General features: G+C 41.1%; 1 protein-coding gene across 2 annotated transcripts in view; it reads right to left on the bottom strand.

Annotated features, from left to right (window-relative positions):
* Window positions 1-22,175, bottom strand: part of TRPC4AP (transient receptor potential cation channel subfamily C member 4 associated protein) — a 749,627-nt gene that overhangs the window by 496,339 nt on the left and 231,113 nt on the right. The window contains exons 7-8 of one of the 2 annotated variants that reach the window (XM_085619014.1): window positions 7,947-8,148; window positions 3,056-3,241 (exon numbers count right to left, since the gene is read on the bottom strand). In XM_085619014.1, the coding sequence (XP_085475140.1) occupies window positions 3,056-3,241; window positions 7,947-8,148 (388 nt within the window). Of the gene's footprint in view, window positions 1-3,040; window positions 3,242-7,946; window positions 8,149-22,175 lie in introns of both variants that reach the window. The other variant, XM_085619013.1, reaches the window with a different exon arrangement.

Consider the following 22,175-nt stretch of genomic DNA (forward strand, 5'->3'; position numbering starts at 1 on the left):
GCATTTACAGCCCCTTCCCTTGGAAAGAGAACCATCAACTAAGTGACACAGTTGGGAAGACTCTTTGATGCCGCACAAAGTATAAAATGAGAAATAGTTGCGTTTTAGATCCAGCGCATAACAAAACAGTGCATCAAAATGGACTAATAAGTCAATAGCATTCTTCATTAAGTCTGAAGATTGTAAAGATGCTTTCAGCATACCATCTAACAAGTAGCAAAGATCTGTTACAGGGAAGCACTTCAGCTCAGGTATCGATTTTGACTGGTCATCATACACATTTTTCATATACATAGCTGAATCACTGCAAATACAAACAATACCACTTCAATATTTGTTGAACTTGGAAAGAATCTTTTTGCAGCAGCATTTCAAGTGACACTGCGTTCCAGGTTTCCTAAAAGTCTAGTATCATGTTTTCATCACTATCCCAGATGCTTGGTGATAGCACTCTTTTCACATATACTTGTCACTGTACCTTGCGTTAAATGTTTAAAGCCTGAGGTGTTGGCAATTCACCTATCAATACTAACTCACAAGAAACTGGGGGCTGATGTATCAAGGGTTTTTACCCATTCTCTGTGGGTAAATGTGATGGCACATATTGGGAAAGATTGTTATGAAACCAGCCATTTTACATATCAGTGAAAGAATCAAACACAGCCGAAATATCAAATATGATTTGATATTTCCTGATTCTATACAGTTTACAAAATAATTAAACAAGACCTAAAACATGCTTCTAAACCCTGCATCTTTAGACCAAAGGCCACAAATCTGAAAAAAGCAAAAGAAATAAAAAACAATATTTTAATTACATCCCTAAACAACAAAACTCAAGCAAAATAATGTTAGCCAATCTTTCTTGCTGCTAGCTTGTATAACAAAGTTACATTGTATTGGCCCCTTCAGGAAGAAAAAAATGACTCTTTCACTCTCCTTTTCCTTTCTTGGAATGAGATTTAGTTTTTGGTTGTACAGGTGTTTTTTCAGTGCTTATATATTTACACTGGTGAGGGCTATTTCCCTTTCGGTGGGGTTTTATCAGTTATTATAGGTTTAAACCTAAAACCGGACAGCATAGTTATAGCTTAGTTAATATTCAGTAAAGTGCTCAGCCACTTTTTACGGGATCTGGGTGAGGAAGCAGATGTTCAATTGGCTGTCCGAATTTCCAAGGCTCCTAAAGGAGCCAAGGCTTCAGGCAGGCCAATATCAAGAAACTGTCTAAGTTCAGTGGGTTCTTCTGCTTTAGGAGCAGCAGAAAAATCTGTGAGTTATCAGCAAAGTAGCTAACTCCCTTAGAGGAACCGTATGTGAGAATTATCCCTTTTCCCACTATCTAGAACTAGGGGAAGGGGAAGACCGGCACATTTCTGCCTGCCTGGTGAGTGCTTACGAGGGATACCTGGGTGTGACAGACTGAAAAAGGCTTCCAAACAGAACTCCCCTAAATCAATGACAATGACCGCAGCTGTTAAACGTTTCCCAGCAGCAGGGCGACACACTAGACACAGAAGTCGCAGTGCTGAAGACCATAGGAACAATTATTCCTTCTGCCCTGAAACAAAAAATGTTTTCTGAGCTATTGTTTTCTTGTGAAAAACAGGAGAAATATTTTTGTAATAATCTACTTCTGGGAGTTCAATGACCCATTGAAAGTCCCCATCGTATTCCCGACTGCTATTTCCTGCAATTTCTTTGGCAGGGTCAAATTACCTAGTCTAGTGCTTCCCACACTTTTTAGAACCGAGACAGACTTTTCAGCATGATAAACTTTTGCGACCCTCCTAGCTTTTATAGACATGAGGCTGTTTTTTTTTTTTTAATGCAACTAAAGCATCGTGGATTAGCACACTGTCATTTAATACAGCCAATTTTTTGTTGAAATGGCCACTAAATTTACACAGACATACAGTTCTACTGATAATAACAATATCGCACACAAATGACATGTGGAAATCGGGTTTCAGTGAATACTTCTAATTGCACATCACCAAGAAAAAGTGTCTTGCTTTGTTGTGATCCTATTAAAATGTTTGTTTCGACAACACTTCAGAATTACAAAAAATACTCTTAATTTTTTGCTTTCTGAACTGCTGAATGAATACAGAGCTTACTTGTATTTACATTTTGTTCTACACAAAATTACATACTACATCTTTCCCTTTCACACACTGTACTCCATCAAGATTGTAACCTAATTCACTTTACTTTTTTTTCCGACAGCAAAGTGAGGAGTTTTTTTTTTCTTTTGTTTTTTTTAAACAATCCCCATGTTAAAAAACATAAGCAGCAATTTTGTCCGAAGCCATAGCCTGACAGTTGGCTTTCGTCTCTGTAGCGCAGCAAATGTGACAAAATAAATACAGAAATTAAAGCCATTTTTATTTATTGCTTAAACGTCCATGAACCACCAAAATTCAGCCCGCAACAGACCCTCAGTTTGAGAGTCACTGGTCCAGTACAAGGTTCTTCCATCAGCACTATGGTGTTTTATTGAGCTCCTCAGCCCAGTAGAGTAGTTACGCAGTCAGGGGCCTGAAGCTGATAGTATAAACAGAAATCATGCTCCTGGTGGATCAGTGCAACCCCCACCCCACCCCCAAGTCCACCTGGAGGCACACCTGAGAAGTGCATTTAACCTTTCCCAAGTCTAGCATTCATCATCAACAGCGGGGAACAAAACAGAACCTGTTACCTTCCCCCTTCACCACAGTCCAATACCCTTCTGGGTAGGATAGGATAGAATTTCTCCAGGAAAGCTATCCATATTAGTGAGAAGAAAATAAGTTACTTACCTGGAACTGTAGTTCTCCAGTAATGGTATCTATCATAGATTCATATGCTTGAATCATTCCCCGTCGTCGAAGTGGGTGTCTCACAGTACCATAGAAAGCAATAATGAAAAAACCTACATAGAGGTTAATATTAAAGACATTCACTTTATCGGCTAATAGGGCAAGTAGAGAAGTCTATGGGAAAACTGTATGCAGAAAGGCTCTCACAAAGGAAAATATACAAAACATAAGCAAGGTACCTCTAGACCAAGTACCTGTGCTGCTCTCTGCTTCTTCACTGGCAACACGCATCAAGGCATCCAACACCAGTGCATTGTCTAGCCATGTATACCACTCCTCCAACTCTTGTAGGAAACTAGAAGGGCCTGTTGTATCAGATACTTTCCTTGTTGCAAGCTTGCATAACCGCTCAATAAACCCAGAAATATTCAAAAGAGTGGCTGCAGAAGAAAAAGAAAATATAGAATTTACACACAAAAACACCAGAACTGTACTATTTTCTTTTTACACCAAGCAAGTGGAATGTAATATCACACAAAGGAACACAATATTAAAGACGGATAGCCCTGATTTCAGATAAGAAAGTAGATACATACATTTTCTGCTTACTTCATCTAGAGAAGCAGTTTGGTGCATGTCTGTGCATGGTCTATTACTCTCTGATATTTCATTAGACGACCATTGTAATGGAAGAAGTTAACTACCACAAAGAAAATATCTAGATTTCTCAGGTGGATATAAGAAGCCAGGTCATCAGACTGGACAAAACTACATAAAGGGTGGTTACAAGAAGCCATGTCATCAGACTGGACAAAACTACATAAAGGGTTAAAACAGAAGAAGGACCTTCTCATCCTTGTCAGAAGCAAAATAAACATCAAAACGTCCTTAATTCTTCTCAGATACAGAAAGAAACGAATGTTCTATAGTTTCAGATTTCACTATATCACCCACACAGTTCTATGATGGTACAATGCATGCCTGTATCACGTGGTCTCTACCACGACCGTGCCTTTACCACGGGTGCCTTTACCACCCAATTTCGTGGTAAAGACATGCTGGGCAAAGGGACATGCGTGCTAAAGATCATACCCCTGCATGTAAACTGTCCCTTTTTCCTCTGCCCCGAGCCCAAAAATTTATACTCACACCCCAAAAAATACCTTGACACCAGGCCCCCCCGCCCGAGCCATAAAAACAGTTGCCTACATCCCTAAACGACCCCGACCCTGCCCACCGTCCTAAGGTCTAAAACTGCCCCCTCCCGTGTAAACTGTCACTTTTCCACCACCATTGGCCCTAAACACTGCCCCACCCTAAAAACTACCCTGACCCCAGCCTCACACCCTGAGTTCTAAAAAATGTGCCCTACAAACAACCCGACCCCTTCCTGAGTCCTAAAACATACACCAACCCTGAAAAACTACCCCCCATCCCAAGACCTGGCCCAGCCCCACTTACCTCATAACGTCCTCGCCTTATTCCTGATTGTCCTTCATCTACCTTTCTACCCCTTCTGCCCATCCGCTTGGCAACTAGACCGCGGCACTGCCTTAACCACACATCTGCGTAGTTAAGGCATATGAGTGGTTAAGGCAAGTGTGGTTATGCTTGCGTTGGTCGGACATGCATGGCTTAGCCTGTGTTGTTCTGACCGTTTCCCCACCCATACAATAGGACTCTGTTGTGAACAGCAGCCCTCCGTGTAGATGATCCTGAATCATATCTCAGGCCCATGCATTGTTCAGCACTCCATTGCTCTCTAACTAGATTTACAAGGTACAATTCCTACACACATACATTTGCAAAACCTCGATCTGTCAGACCCCACAAAGGCTTAAAAAAGGAATGGTAACTTACTAGAGAAAGTTCTCCATAACAAAGAACACTCACTTTCCAAAATACATTTTAACCAAAACTTAGTAAAAAGGTAACACTTTTTTGAAGTGAAAATTAAATTCAAGTAAAATTAACTTCTGATTTATTGAACCACCAGGCAGAAAATTATTTAATTCCTAATTTTAAAGCGGAAATATAGGAAATTTTGACGCAGTTGTTTTAAGGTGGCCAAAGTGCACCAACGTCTAGGCGAACAATGCAATTTAATGAAGCTCACTTTTTTTGACTATGCTCACTGCTACTTTTACGATTTGGCAAGGAGACGAAGATGGTAATCTTGAATTTAATGATAATAACCATAAGGGATCCCTAGGATTACAAGTAAGGCAAATTAACTCACTTGTAAAAACTAATAATCAATTTTGGGACACAACATTTGAATCATACACAAATATATCCTGCCATAATCAGAATCAATGACCATCTTGGTCAACAGAAAATATTAAACACAAATTAATATTCGAAGGATATGCACAGTTCGGAGCTATTTGCATTGTATATTGTGGATCAGCAGCTATCGAAAGGCCATAGGCAATAGTGTAAGTGCTAGTGAAGCACGTAGTCTTGTATGCTTGGACCATTTGGCAAACAGCAGAAAGGCTTAATTGTCACCCCGCAAAGGAGAGAAGACAACAAGAAATCTGCCAGGATCATTGAGGGGTCTGAGAATTCTGAGAAGGCCTGTATATAGCAAGGGCAAATGTAAAACTGACTTCATTTATCATGCAGATGTCTTTGTATCATCCTATGTATGGAATTTTAGCTGATGTGCAGAACTCACACTTAAAGCGCTCTAATGAGACAGCTCAACCAGACAGACTTTATGCCACCAAGGAGGAGGGTCCCCCAACCTCAGAGGAAGGTCAAATTGCCTTCAATGTCTCAGATGAATCATACACCCACAGGTAAGACCATGCAGTCAGACAGTCCAAAGACAAAAAAAGCCTACGATACAAAAGAGCAAGGAGGGCCCAATTAATTCCCAGAAATGAGGTCCGAGGCCTGCATTGGAGGATATGTTGAATCCTGAGGACATCATTCACTTGAGGGTCTCTGTAAGGATTCCATAATCAAAGATGATGGTGTATGTGCCAGCCTGCCTGCTTAAAGCTCCTGACAAATTTATGCAAGGGCCTAATGGTAGAATGTCACAGATCTTACCTAGAGGGCAGGGTGTCCTACCCCGCCAACACCGATCCCAAAATGTGACATTTATGGGGATGATTTTGTGGGACTACAAGAAAGAATGACAGTTCATGAAAGGCAGTCAATCAATGAAAATTCTTAAGAGTTGGTGAGCTACAGGTGGGGGGGGGGGTAGGGAGTGGGTATTTATCAAATGAAGGGGCTAGCACTGATCAAACATTCCTAATAGGATATTCAGTAGAGTTAATCCCTGATTCCTGTGTACATCCGTAAGGAAGGCCAAGGTAGTTTGTTCACAACTGGAGGGTTGTGATTCTGATGCATGGCTCTAATACACAGTTAAGCATTTCAAACCAGAGTTTCTTTTTTTAGGAGGAAGATGCAGAATAAAGCAATAACATCTATGCAGATAATTTGCCTAACAACTTTTCACCCCACAGATTTTCAGAGCAAAACCTGGGTGTTTCAGTGAATCATAAATCTAAGGGAGTTCAAGGAGTGGATCCTACACAAGCATTTCAATATCGAGAGACCCAATTATCTTCTCAGAATTCACTACAAGAGGACTACCGATGGTCTGTCTGGATCGCAAGGATAAATATATTACAGTCTGCATTTAGACATTTTGACATATCACATATTTCTGCAATTTACGTGGCAGGGTCAGAACTACAAGTGCACTACTCCCCATCTAAGTCCCTGGCTGGCTATGTGTGGCTTTACTGGGTTAGCCTAATAATGTCTAACAGGATTTGCAGTATTATTATCAGTGTACATGGGCATAATGCTCTTGAAAGCCAAAGGTAGTTCTTTAGGACTGCAGAAATGTTTTACTTCTTAGAAACTATATACTAATTAAAGCGATACACCAATGCTGCTGATTGTCCACAAGACAGGCTAGCAATTACAGGGGTACCAAGCATAAGCTGGAGCAAAGGGCAACACACAAGGTAGATGATTTGATACAAGTAAGCAGTCAGCACCCAGCATGGCCTCAACAAAAAAGGAGAACATGTTGATTTCAGAATAAATATTTTGTTCAATACACATGAAGAAACAAGCAAAACCGGTTAACATTTCCACATAACTGCGCTAATTTTCATAGTTGTTTTGCATTTATGAAAGAAGCATTTCAACCATAAATGCTCTAAATAGTTCAATGGAGACAATATAGTTAGAGAGAGGAAACAACAGTGACTGGTAATAAATGCGCCTAAACACTGACTGACCACAACATACAAAATGTTACTGTTCATAGACTAACATAGCAAATGTTTTCAATTTGGGTCACATTGGAATTAAGTTATTTACCAATGATCACCTTTGTTCATAAAAGTTCAAAAACTAGAAACATAATCCAGGTCTCCAGATGTCCATGGTCAGCAACTCAGTGATTTCTCTAGCCCATCTCCAACCCATAAGTTACAGACAGTGGTAATGACAGACACCAATATCTGTTTACTGTAACTACGTTACACTCTCTCCACTGGTCCTACAATACATGTATGCTACTCCTTTACTGAATCAGGGATTGATACTGTTCTATCTTCAAATGATCCTTACTTACATGTGGAGTGATACAACTCACTGAGGCTGTTGGAAAAGGGGGTGTTAGGATGTCTCCAGCCCAAACTACCAGTAGACAGATATATAGGTACAGCACATTAATGTACAGTAGATCCATAAAGCAAAATCTGTCTGGGGTTGTGGGAATATGGTTACAAACATGATGCTCTTGGCCAAAGCTTTCTCTATAACCGGGAGAAATTAAAGACAATTAATTATATTTGAGGAGCTTGCCCTGAGACTATGGCACCACTTTTTCACTTCATTAAGATTTACAGTGTAATGATTGTGCACTTCTAAACCATAAAATGATTTCAAGTAGACTGCTACAGTAGCTGTTGAGGATTAATAAAAGTTAGGCCTCCATTTGTAGTCTCGACTGGTGCACCAAATTAGCTACATCTTAAGGGTATGCGAAAGCAAGCCATTAATATTTTTACTTCAACAGCTATATTCTCAAAAAAGGTAGTTACTAATAGGAACACTCTTCACTAAGAGCATCTGTCACACCTAATCCTTCATCTGCTCATTTACCTTGGTTTACTTCAGCTCTTGATAGGGCTAAATTCTTCTTCTGTTGCGCATTTTTGGCAAGTAATGTATTTTTGTCATCACTTTCTGTGTCAAGTTCTGAAATAGTGACAGACAGAATTCGGCAGAAATTTGCAAGCTGCTGTTGGTCAAAACTGGATACCAAATTGCTGAGATTGGGAATATCTTCCAGTTGTATCATTTCCTGTGAAGACAAAAATAATTAAATGTAGCATTCTAACACACTACATTTCTCAACGCAGACATTTTTCCACTTAATTATGTACCAAGACCACTGAGTTTGTGTTGTCACAGATGGAAAGGATTATGTTACTTACCCTGTAAGCATCTGTTCTTGGCATGTAGCGCTGTAGATTCACATGCTTTGCATACTCCCGCCATCTAGTGTTGGGTTCGGATGTTTTCAGGTTGTTTTTCTTCGAAGAAGTCTTTGCAGTCACGGGTATAGGGATGTCCATGCATATATAATGTAAATAATAAGAACTGCAACAGCCATAGGTGTCTGGGGAAAAGGGAGGGCGTATGTGAATCTACAGCTGTACATGCCAAGAACAGATGCTTACAGGGTAAATAACATAATCCGTACGAGGCATGTGTGCTGTAGATACACATGCTTTGCATAGACTGTATAGCCGTACCCTCCAAAAGTGGTGGCTAACCAGAGGGCGTTGCAGTTGTTTGAAAGAGTGTTTTTAGCACTGCCTGTCTGACATTAGCCTGATGATGTGCTAACACATCTACACAATAATGTTTTATAAATGTGTGTGGCGTAGACCATGTAGATGCCTTACATATGTCAGCTATGGGAATGTTACCTAAAAAAGCCATAGATGCTCCTATTTTGCAGGTAGATTGTGCTCTAGGAGGTACTGCTAAATATCTTTTTAGCTCTCATATATCAAGTTTGATTCATTTGATGATCAATCTCGAAATGTCGGATTTTGAGAAGGGCTTTCCTCTATGAGGTGGAGCAAAAGCAACAAAAAGGTGTTTTGCGAAAATCTTTTTTCCTATCAATGTAGTACAATAATGCTCTTTTGACATCAAGTGTGTGTAGTGCTCTCTCTGCTATGGAATCAGGTTGAGGAAAGAATACAAGTAACTCCACTGATTGGTTCATGTGAAAGGCAGAGACAACTGTTGGAAGAATGTTGGATTTGTACAAAGAACACTCCTTTCTTTATGCAAGTGAAAGTAGGGTTCTTCTAAGGTTAATGCCTGTAACTCACTAACACGTCTTAGTGAAGTAATAGCTATTGAGAAGGCAACTTTCCATAAAAGAAATTGCAGTGAACAACGGTGGGCCAATAAGTCTTGTAAGAACAATGTTAAGGTTCCAGACAGGTGCAGGTGGTACTCTGGGTGGTATTCTTCTTTTAAGGCAACCTATAAAAGCTTTGATCACATGTGCTTTAAATAAAGATGAATGTTGCTTGTTCTGAAGATATGCAGCTACTGCTGGAAGGTGTAGTCGAATTGACGTGTAGGCTAAACCTGCAAGTTGTAGATGCAAAAGATAACAATGTTTTGTATAGATGAATCTAGTGGATCAAGTAAATTATTATTACATTATATGACAAATCTTTTCCACTTTGCTGCAGAACATGTTCTAGTGGTAGGTCTTCTTGCTTCTTTAAGAATTGTCCTACAGTCTGGTGGTAGGTTTAGATAACCAAACTCTATGACTTCAGGAGCCAAATTACAAGGTCGAGTTCTTTGGGATTTGGATGTCTGATTTCTGTGTGAGAGAATGTCATGTTATGTGAAACTTCTGATGGGGAACCACTGACAGTTCCACAGTGTGGTGAACCATGGTTGACGAGCACATGTAGGAGCTACGAGGATCAGTGTGAGATGTCTGCCTGAGTTTCCGAACTAGAAATAGAAGGTGCGGGAGAGGCGGAAAAGCATAACAAAATATCCCTGACCAATTGATCCATAGGGCATTGCCTTTGGATAGAGGGTGTGGGAACCTGGAGGTGAAGTCTGGGCATTTTGAGTGCTGTGGCAAAAGGTCTATTTGTGGAAATTCCCATTTTTGAAAGTACGACAGGAGAACTTGTGGGTGAAGTTCACATTCATGTATTTGTTCTTTCTTTCTGCTAAGGAGATCGGCACAAATGTCTGTGCCTGGAAGGTGCTCTGCTAGTAGATGGATTTTGTGATGAATTGCTCAATGCCAAATGGTTTGAGAGAGGTGTGACATTTGTAGAGTGTGTACCCCAACCTTGTTTTTGTATATAGTACATCCTTGTCATATTGTTCGTACGGATTAAGACAACTTTCTTTACTAGGTGAGGCAGAAAACCTTTCAAAGCTAGTTGAACTGCTTGCAGTTCTAAGTAGTTGATGTGATAGTTCTGCTGTTTGGAGTTCCAAAAACCCTGAACTGTCAACTGTTGTAAGTGTGCTCATCACCCTTTGAGAGATGCATCTGCACAACTTGTGGAATAGGGTCGATGAACAGCTGCCCTTTTGATACATTTTGTGTGTTCCACCACTGCAGAGAGCGAGGAGTGCGACTGTCTACCAACACTAGATTTGTCGGCTGACCCGGAGTTTGGTTGCACGGACATGCTAAGCATTCTTGTAGAGGGCACATGCTTAGTCATGCATGAGGCCCTATTGTGATGCATGATGCCATCATCCCTAGTAACTGCATGAATGTTTTGGCTGAGAAATACTGGTTGACTTAAAACTGTTGTAACAGTGTCTGTAAATTCTGAATCCTGGCTGGATTGGGATAAGCTAGAGCAATGCGAGTGTTTAGAATGGCTCCTAGATATGGTTGTCTCTGATTGGGTCGAAGATGGGATTTATGTATATGGACTGTGAATTTCAACTGACGTAGAAGATTTAAGGTAATCTGAGTGAGGTGCACACATTTGAGATGTGAGTTGGCTTTTATGAGCTAATTGTCTAAGTATGGGAAGACATGTATTTGTTGTTGTCTCAGATGTGCCGCTACTACTGCTAGGCACTTGGTAAACACTCTGGGTGAAGTTTACTCCAAACGGAAGCACTTTGAACTGATAATGATTTTTCCCTATCACAAATCTGAGGTATTTGCCATGTGCTGGGTGAATGGGTATATGAAAGTATGCTTCCTTTAAGTCTAGAGTTGACAAAGTTGCCTTTTTGCAAAAGTGGAAGTACTTGTTGCAGAGTGACCATGTGGAGGTGTTATGACAATATGTATAAGTTTAGCGGTCTGCGAACCAATATCAGTCTTAACGAACCGTCTTTATGGGGAATTAGGAGGTATAGTGAATAAACTCCTGTTCCTTGTTGTTGTAATGGGATGAATTCTATAGCTCCTTTTGTTAGAAGAGCTTGTACTTCCTGTTTGAGTAGATGCTTGTGTTCTAAAGACAGTTTGTGAACACGAGGGAGATGTTGGGAGGGTTTCTTGCGAGTTCCAGGCAGTAACTATGTTGAATAATATCCAACATCCATTTGTCTTATTGACTGCCAAATGGGTAGAAACTGATGTAGTCTTCCCCCTAAAGGTGATGTATGTTCGGGGAGAGCTGATATCAAGTCATGGTCATTAGCGGGTGGGATACGTGATGTTGTAACTCTACCTCTGCCTTTGAAGTTGTTACATCTGTATCCACCTCTATAAAATCCTCTAGAGGAAGGAGACTGTCCTTGTGTTTTGTATAAAGATGTGGATGCATCTGCATTATTTTTGGAGCACCCTCTGTAGAAGGAGCGACAAAAGGAACCTCTATTTGATGGAGACTGAAGGACACTCATTGATTTCGCCACTTCTGTGTCCTTTTTCATCTTTTCTAGCGATTGGTCTGAGGTCCGAAAAGGTGTTATTTGTCAAATGGTGCATTACGTATAGTCTGTTAAACCTCTGGTTCAAAACCAGGAATTCGCAGCCATTCATGCCTCCTTAATAAAAGGTTGGTATTGATTCCTCTAGCTGCAGTATCTGCAGCATCTAAAGCACATCTAATGGATGAATTAGAAATAAGCTTGCCTTCTTGCAATATTTCTTGGTCCTTTTTCTTGTGTTCTTCTGAAAGATATTGTAATAATTCTTCCATTACATCCCAATGTGCCCTATCACACCTAGCTAAAAGCCCTTGAGTGTTGGCTACTCTCCAATGACTGGCTGATTGAGCAGCTACCCTCTTTCCTGAGGCATCCATTAACTTCCTAACTTATCAGAAGGAGGAACTTCTCCTGAGCTTTGTGAATTTGCTCTTTTACGTGCGTTTGAAACTGCCAAGGAATCCAAAGGCAAATAATACTTAATAAATACAGGGTCAGATGGAGGAGCTTTGTATTTTTTATCTACTTTAGCTGTGAGGATACATAACCTAACAGGATCTTTAACAATTGTGTCTGCATGCCTCATTATGCCCTTAAACATGGGTAAAGACTAAGATGTTCTGAGTGTATTTCCTAGAGTTTCAAAAAGGAAATCACATCTTCAAGGTCTTCTTTATGTAAAGTGACCCAATGATAAGTGGCTGCTCTGGCAATTAAATCTTGATATGTGTTATCATCAGAAGGGGAAGGTTTGGCTGGATACAAATACAAATACATATCAGGATCTGAGTCTCCCGGTGGATCACTGTTATAGTCATCCCATGGGTCAGTGTAGTAATGGTGTATCTCTTTAAGTGATGTTCCATTGCTAGAATCCTACAATGTGATAAGAATGTTTTAGTATGAACAGTAGGTTGTTGGTCATTCTACCTGCCTTTCCCTTGAGAGCTGGATCTATCTTGCTATACTTAGCCTTCAAGAATAAACTTCTACTTTTACTACTCAGCTACCTCCTTGTTATTACTCCACGCCTTTCCTACGAGATCTCTACACATTTTGGCGACGATTGTGGGATGAAAATAATTTTTTTTTTTCTCATAAGAATTTTTTTTTCCTGCGCGTCATGCTACCAAGCATTACAAGAGAATCTCTATCCACCGCTGTCTACAACAATCAACAGCGATGTTTTGAATGTTTGCCAACAGAGGATAGCATCAGATACCGCTGCACCCTGCTGTTTCACCTTCAACGAGCAACGAGAAGCCGTGCTGCTCGTGGACGACTTGCTTTTCCGATGTGGTGAGGAGTGTTGCTGTGGGAACGTGTGAACGCTTTAATCAACATTTGGTGAGCATAATTCATAATAATACTACTGTTAAGGCGTTGATTCACCCCGCGTGCGCAACTGACTCACTTTTGAACTCTGCTTTCATCGCGCTCCATTCTCCGCGGATTCAAATCTCGCCATCACGGCAATTCGGAGGACGTCTGTGACGTACGTGGTTAGGAACGAGTCCACGCTGTCATAAGATGTCACCACGCTACGCATCAGCACGCATAGCGGCCATTTTGTTGTTAGCGTCTCCATGACAACACGTCAAACGCTGCGCTGGGTTTTCCGAGGCAATTTTCTCACACACTGCAGCCTACTCAGTGCGCGTAATTGGAATTAACAACGCGCACTGTACTCATGATCGTTCTACATTCACTGGAGCAAAGTCGTCAGTGTTCTAAGGTATTTTTCAAAATTGATTGCCATTTTACTCCAAATTTTTCAAAAAAAAGTGAAGAGGGATTGCAAGGTATTGGTTTTTGCAGCTTTGCACATGTAAAAGTTCTGGCAGCTCTGGACAGATAAAAAATTTATTACAGCTGGCTATATCAAGATAATTACGATATACATGGAATAAAGTACATACATGTGCACTCGTCGTTTTCTGGAAGATAAAGTACTGCAACAATTTTTTTTTACTCACAAGTGCATTTGTCAGTTTCATAAAGTCAAAGTACTGATCTTTTCTTTTACTGGTGCGAGACAATTTTGCTTGAGGAAGAAGTGGTTGCACTTAATCTAAATCTACGTTCTTGTATCACATCCTGTGTATTCTGAGTTGATTGGAATTCCCTATTGTCTCTTCATTCGCTGGTCATGCCTACCAATTCTTCAGCCACTTACTCAAGGGACAACACTACCGGAGATGGAAATTTTTCAAATCCACACATCAATTCACCTAAGGAATTTTTGGCGACCCCCGGTGAACCGGTAGTAGCGTGGCTGGACTGGAAAGAATATTTCCTCAACTATATTGCGAACTTAGAAGACATCAGCGGAATATTTTCTCCTGAAAGGAAAAAAAGAATGTTATTGTACTCTTTAGGTCCTGAAGGGTTACGTATATTTAACGAATTGCATAAACATGATAGAATGGAGGGAGATTTAGACATATTTAAATCGGCTATTTTGGATCTCGATGATCATTTTTCTCCCTCAGTGTGTATTGCTGTCACCAGACAGACATTCTTTTTTCCACAGGAAACAAGACAAACATGAAACAATAGAGGATTATGTATCCACGTTAAAAAAGTTAGCGAGCAAGTGTAGATTTGCACAGCTGCATGAGGAGTTCATTCGTGACCAGGTTGTCATGTACACTAAGAATAAAACCCTACAAGATAAGTTATGGGTAGAAGGAGAAAGTAGTCTTAAAAACATCATTGCTATGGTCAAGAAAGCTGAACTCTCAGAACGCTGTGCCAAAGCTACGCTATCTCAAGATAGGATAAGCACAGAGGAAGTTGTTGGGAAAGTTATTGGGAAAAAAGTATTATACAAAAATCACAGAGGTACAAGGTATGAAAAAAGCAAACCAGATTACACGGAAAAAAAAAATCAGACAGCTTAGAGATTTAGCAACCTGATTTGTTATAGATGTGGGAGTTACTCACACTCCGCAGCATACGAGAAATGTCCAGCCAAGTCGGCTAAATGTTTGGAATGTGGTGTGATTGGACACTTCTCTAGAGTGTGTAGACGCAAACACAAGAAGAACTCCAAAGGGAAAGTAAAATGCATATAAGAAGGGGATGATGGAAGTTCTTCAACTGCTAGTGAAACTGAAGTACAGGTGAACTGTGTCCACAAAAAGAAGGTGGTACTAAATATCACTGGTAGCTCCTCCTCTAAACCTTTGTGCCATGTTTGCCTAGGAGGCATTGTAGTTCAATTGGCAGCCGATTCTGGCTCTCCATTTACCATCGTGTCACAAAACTTATGGAAAAACCAATTTATTAACAAAATTGGTGAATGGTTAGAGCCTAATGATGTGTCTGCTGAAAGCTTTAAGGGAGATAAGATCGACATGTTAGGTTTTAGAACCCTAATCTTCCGTTTTAAAGAAAGACAAGACGTGGGGAAATTGTATGTAGCTAAAGAAGGTCCATCAGTATTGGGTTGGAAAGATCTAAAGTTATTGGACATCATTTTGAATCCCCATAGTAAAGAACACGTTTTAGTTTCCTGTGATGGGGAGGACACTAAGAAGTGGGTGTTACAAGATTTTCCAGAAGTTTTCACTAATAGCATGGGTAAACTAAAAGGATTCACTCATCAAATCCGCTTAAAGGAGGGGGCCATTCCCAAGATACATAAAGCAAGAAACATTCCCTTTATTGTCAGGGATGAGGTTAAAGGGGAACTAAAAAAAATGTTAGATAACAATGTTATTGAACCCGTAGAAGCAGCAGAATGGGTTTCTCCATTAGTCGTAGCACGAAAATCTAATGGCAAGGCCAATCTATGTGTGGACTTGAGGTACCTCAATGACAACATATTGGTTGACCAATTTCCACTTCCTAGAATTGATAAAATGCTATCTTTGACAAGAAATGCACGGTGGTTTTCCACTTTGGATCTCTATGCTGCATATCACCAAGTGGTTCTAGAGAAAAGTAGCAGACAGTTCACCAGTTTCTGTACACCTTTCGTGTTTTATAGATTTAAGCGAATGCCATTTGGTTTGGCATCAGCCGCTGCGGTATTTCAGAGGCTGATGTCAAACCTTTTCAGTCACATTCAAGAAGTTGCATTCTTTCAAGATGATATCTTAACTATGGGAAACGATATGATACATCATGATACTGTGCTAAGAGCAGTTTTGACCATTCTCAAGGATAATGGGTTAGTTGCTGAGGGCAGCAATTGCAAATTTGCTGAGAAATCAGTCACCTATTTGGGTCACGAGATTGGGTGTTGTGGCATCAAACCTAAAGGTAGTCTGGTAGAAGCTATTCTCAATGGTCCCTCGCCAAAGTCGAAGGATGAACCTAGATCTTTCCTTGGTTTGGCAGAATTTTATTCAAAATTTGTTCATAATTTTGCCCAAAAAACCTATGAAATGCGTACACTGATGAAAAACAAAGCTACGTTTGTGTGGACTGGTGCGTGCCAGAATTCGTTCGATAGCATTAAAGAAGCCATTGCTCATGCTCCCACTTTACAGGGTTTTGATCCACAGGCATATACCATTGTTACAACGGATGCCAGTGGGACGGGTTTAGGTGTATTATCTCAAATTTCAGAACAAGGTAAAGAGGTAGTTATAGCCTTCGCTTCTCGTTCTCTTTCTCCAACGGAAGAGAAGTACTCAGTAATAGAGCGAGAGGCGTTAGCTTGTGTATGGGCTATGGAACATTTCAGAAAGTTTATATGGGGTAAGAAATTTTTGGTACGTTCCGACCATAAACCTCTAATGAAATTACTCACAACGGAAGGTCTTTCTAGAGCTTCAGCGAGGATCGCAAGAATGTCGATGCGACTCCAGGACTTTGTATATGAGGTTAAATATGTCCCTGGTTCAAAAAATGTCATAGCTGACTTCCTCAGCAGACTTTCTCTACCAATGAAAGAGGTGGATTTTGATCCATGGTGCGAGTTCTCTGTAGCTGGTGTATTTGATGACACTTCTGGTTTACGTAAAAATGATTCGCAAGAAGAATGTGACAAGGACGAAATTTTATCTATGGTTAAAAACCAGGTCATCCATGGTTGGCCCAATGACTGCAAATTTAATACCACCTTAATAGCGTTTTGGGAAGTTCGCGACGAATTGAGTCTAGATGGGGATTTTATGTGCAGAGGAGAAAAAATTATACCCCCTTTAGGGATGCGGGAAAAAATTGTCATAGGTCACGAAGGACACCCTGGAGTTTCTCGCACCAAAAAGAATATTAAAGCACCTTAATGGTGGCCTAGGATTGATTTAGATATAGAAAGGTTTGTACGAGGGTGTATTAATTGTGAGTGCTCTGATAAGGCACAGAAGACACTCAACCCTCCCATGTCTTCACTTCATTGCCCAAGTTTACCCTGGGAAGTGGTTGCCCTAGATATCATGGGACCCTTAGTGTGGCAGGACGGAATCACCAAGTATATTTTAGTTTTGGTGGATTTGTTTTGCAGATGGCTCGAAGTTGAGATTGTCACTAAGGTAAATACAGAAACAGTTATTGGTTTCCTAGAAAAGTGTTTAAGATAGGGTTTTCCGGTTTCAATATTAACAGACAATGGAGTTCAATTCAAGTCTGATTTGATGAAGGATTTCATGAACAACACTGGCATTGAGCAGAAATTCACAGCTTTGTATCACCCGAGGGGAAATTCGGTGGTAGAAAGAGTGAACAGAGTCTTAAAAGGTATTTTACAATTGGCCAAGAAAGGCAACAAGAATTGGGATAACGAACTTAATAAATTGATTTGGTCATATAGAATCACTACACTGTTGGGGAGAGTCCTTTTGGCCTAATGCGAGGTAGATTTCCCCATTACAAAATTAATCCGGGATGGATCAGTAGAAGCAAAAAATATGACTGGGATTCTGAACTATCAATTCACAATGCAAGAATAAGTTATATTTTGATGCTAAACACGGCACTAAAGATGTTTGCGTGAAAGTTGGGCAAAGTGTCAGAGTAAAGCAAGTAAGAAAATCTGGCAAAATGCAGTCCAAATTTTCTGAACCAATAACTATTACTAAGGTCATGAGGAACACTGCAACTCGATGATGGCAGCGTCCATCATATGAGCCGCATTGCGATATCTGCGGACCCTGGAATTAGTAGAAAATGTGTTTTGGAAGGGAGAAGAGACTATTGGTGGATGGATATATTTCCTTCTTTTGATAAACGTAATGAGCTGTTGAGCATCACTGGAGCTGGGAGTAGTGCACAGATGATACCTTTATTGGATACACCTCAAGCGCCTCAGATGTTGGATCATTGAGTAAATGGTGAAGTTCCTCATGTACAAGATAACATCTGTAGTCAGTCCCTTATTGGTTTGGAGGAAACTGAAGGTCAGCACCAGGAGGTTGTTAGGGATCTGGACGCACAGGGTAGAGGGGTGCCTAATGACTTCACCATAGAAAACAAATCTAGCTAATTTGGAAGACTAATTATTACTCCTAAGAAATTCAAAGATTTTGTTTGTTTCAAATTGTTTTGGCGGATGTTTAATCACCTGTAATTTTATTGTTTTGTTTTCTGTTTTTTATTGGGGGTATTATTGTCGTAATTGTTGAACTCTGTTAAGAAGGGAGATGTGTAGTAATGGTGTATCTCTTTAAGTGATGTTCCATTACTAGAATCCTACAATGTAATAAGAATGTTTTAGTATGAACAGCAGGTTGTTGGTCACTCTACCTGCCTTTCCCTTGAGAGCTGCATCTATGTTGATATACTTAGCCTTCAAGAATAAACTTCTACTTTTACTACTCAGCTACCTCCTTGTTATTACTCCACGCCTTTCCTACGAGATCTCTAGTCAGGCAGCTGATCATCATCATCTTGATTATAAGCTATACCTGGATCTATGTTTGGAGACCCTGGAAGTGTACTGTGCAATGGGTCCGATGGTGGTATGTAGTGGTGGAGTGGTTGGAGGAATATTAATAGGACTAGTGGCTATGTCCTTTTTCTTCTTCAGGGGTATTCTATACTCAGTGTTTATCTTCCTTTTTGGAGGTGGTATAACTGGTGTAGTGGTAATATGTCCAGTTTTAGGGTTAATGTGGATTATTTTCTGTTTAGGATCTAGCTTGTGCTGCATCGTCTCCAGAATCTGTTCTGGTGGCTTCAAAGGAGCATATTTGTCTTTCGGTGCAAAGCTGGATTTGTCTCTTTTATGAGGGGGTATCATCTCGGTTCAATCCCGAAACAGTAGGCTTGACTTTCTGTTCTGGTGCCGAGCCGGAACGACTCAGTCTTGGTGCAGAACATGGCCTGATGGCAGTGGTGGCCAAGAAGCCTTTGACTTGATTGGAGTGTGTTTCGTGGTTAAAGGGGCTTTGGTACTCACTGCACCCTGTCAAGATGGAACGTCATGGGACTTGAGTTCTATCTCCAACTCCGAATCAGAGTCCTGAACGGAAAAGGCATCATCCTGTTCCGCCGCCTACGCCTCCATCTCTTCTTGCTCGGCCTCTACACCAAGGATAACAGGAGTTTCTTCGATAGATTGTACCTGCTAGTCTCTGCGTCAAGCGCGACGGTCTCAGAGAGTATTTTTCAAAGCAAATGACCTACATGTGCCACAGTCTTCCTCTTTATGCTCCGGGGAGAGACAAAAGTTAGACCTTTTGAAGATGGGAGCACAAGTATTTAGAATGACACCTAGGACAGGATTGGAATGGGGTCCGTTCCATCGGCAGAAGACAGAATGCAGGAACTTCAAGATGAAACTGGAGAAGATCTAGGCCTGAAGGCCGCAGTCAGTTTTTATGGATAATAAAAGTTTTCCGAAGATCTTCAACACGCAGAAGATGGTAATGCGATCGAAAACAATACCTACAAGGGTAGAATGAATAGCGAACCGAAGGGATCCAGATGGACGGTTTCAAGTCGGAGCGCAGCAATACACGTCCGAAGCAGATGGTGGAGAAAAAAAAACAATCTAAAATGGAGTTGATGCCCATACGTACTATCACCGAAAGGAGGAGTCACCTTACCTCGTGACTGCAAACACTTCTTTGAAGAAAAACAGCTTGCAAACATCAGGACCCAACACTAGATGGCGGGAGCATGCACAGCATGTGTATCTACAGCACACATGCCTCCAACAGTTACATACCAGAGTCCCTTGTTATTCTTCAGGGCAATATTCAAACTCCCTCTTTAACCATTTCACAAACCTTTTTCAAATGAAAAATAAAAGACAGCAGCAATTGAGTTGGGAATCTTTAGATGGCTCTGTGCTGTTTGCCCTATATCGATTCAAATTAGGGCCATCATGGTGCACTGGTCATCGGCGGTACACCACCATCATGCCCCGGTTTAGGAGTGACCTAACAGAACAGAATCTACAGCTCTGAGCGGTGGGACTGGGACTCAAGCCTCATACTGACATTGGCCTGCCATTTACTGCGTCCCTTCACTGCAGATAGGTGTTGTGGGCTGCAGCATGCCTCTCAGATGTTGATTGAGAATACAGAGGGCCAGATCACAGTGGGGATGCTGGTGCTGCAGTTGACAACAAACTGCATCTCACAACGGCAGAAAGTAGGACGTTCCTTGATCCCACTGTGTGTGCCTAGCATTACAAGGAAACAAACAAGGATAAATTACTTACCTGTAATCCTAATTCTGTTCCAGGAGTATCCTCAAAGTCATAAGCACTGAATATTCCCGCCCACGTGCGGGGAACCCGGAAATAATGAAAAAATATATGAAAAACATAGGTATACAGCTCTCTATATATATATATATATACATATATCATTTTTTTTTCATACCAATGCAGCCCCCATCTAGGAGGCTAAACAATGCAATAATAAATAACTGCTTTTGCAAACACATAATGAATGTATAAACCACAGGAGGGCAAGTACCACTTGAACTCTTTTTAATGAGTAAAACTCATGAAAACTGCAAAAGAGCAAACATTGTTAGCCTACAGGCTGCATTGTAAACCAAAAGCACAGAAAATGAAAGCACTTGCACACAAAAACTGGCACCGTGCCTTTAAGGCAGACATGACCCCCAGCTTCCCATCATGCCTCAGGGGTGACAGATCAGTTGTTGTTTGCGGTCAGGGCACAAAGATATAGTTCAACAATACAACAGCCTCATTTGGCTGGGGAGGCGGGTGGGTTGCTTATAACTTTGAGGAGGATACCCCTGGAAGAGAACTAGGATTACAGGTAAGTAATTTGTCTGTCTCTTCCAGGGGATCCTCATCAATAGTCCTAAGCACCGAGTAGAATAGCAAGCCCATTGTCCGCCTGCGGGCAAATGAGAATGTACGACCCAACTTACAACAACAACAGTAATCAGCTGTTGCACAGATTCCTCAAGGAGGCGTGGCCTACTTGGGTGTCTGCTCTGGTGTCTGAATCCAGACAATAGTGCCTTGTAAATGTATGGACGGACCTCCAAGTTGCTGCCTAACAGCTCTCAGAGAGGCACGTTATTAAGGAAAGCTGTCATAGCCGCCTTCCCCCTCGTGGAATGCGCCTTGGGAGTAGGCCCAAGGGGCTTTTGTGCTAATTGATAAGCTAACTTGATGCATGAAACTATCCACCTGGAGATGGACCGTTTTGAGGCTGGAAAACCTGCTCTGATCGACCCATAGTTAACGAATAGTTGATCAGACTTTCTAATCGACTTGGACCTATCCAGATAGAATTTTAAAACTCTTTTTATGTCAAGTGAATGCAAAGCCCTCTCTGCTGGAGTGGAGGGATTGGGGAAAAAGTTCAGAAGTGAAATGGCCTGATTCACATGGAAATCTGACACCACCTTCAGAAGGAAGGAGGGATGAGTCCTCAAAACCACCCTATTGAGATGGAAAACAGTGTACGGTTCCTTTGAACAGAGCGCTTGTGTTTCGCTCACGCTGAGGTGATCGCTACCAGGAAAGCTACCTTCCACGTAAGGTGTTGCAAGGTTGCTTTGTGGATAAGTTCGAAAGGTAGACCCATCAACTTTGATAGCACCAAATTCAGATCCCAGGGCAGTGAAGGTGGCCGGGCCGGAGGGTAGACCTTTTTTAAACCTTGTAAGAAGTCCTTCACAACCTGCAACTGAAAGAAAGAAGGCTGAGAAGGCGAACGCCTATGCATGCAGTAATGGCCGCTAGGTGCACCTTAATGGAAGGAAACTTTAAGCCTGCCCTAGCTAGGTGAAACAGGTATAGTAAAATGACTTCCTCCTGCCTCTTGGTGAGGCTACAGTTGTTTTGCACGCACCACAAATAAAAAATCTTCCACTTGCAAGCATATGACTGTCTAGTTGACGGTTTCCTAGCTTCTTTTAAGATGGTCATGCAGTCTTGTGACAGTCCTAAATGACCATACTGGAGGACCTCAGGAGCCAGGTTCAGTGAGGGAAGGTTGTGGTGATAAATCCTCCCATTCATCTTGGACAGCAGGTCTG

The sequence above is a fragment of the Triturus cristatus genome, chromosome 7 (assembly GCF_964204655.1).
Source record: "Triturus cristatus chromosome 7, aTriCri1.1, whole genome shotgun sequence".
NCBI classification, from domain to species: domain Eukaryota; kingdom Metazoa; phylum Chordata; class Amphibia; order Caudata; family Salamandridae; genus Triturus; species Triturus cristatus.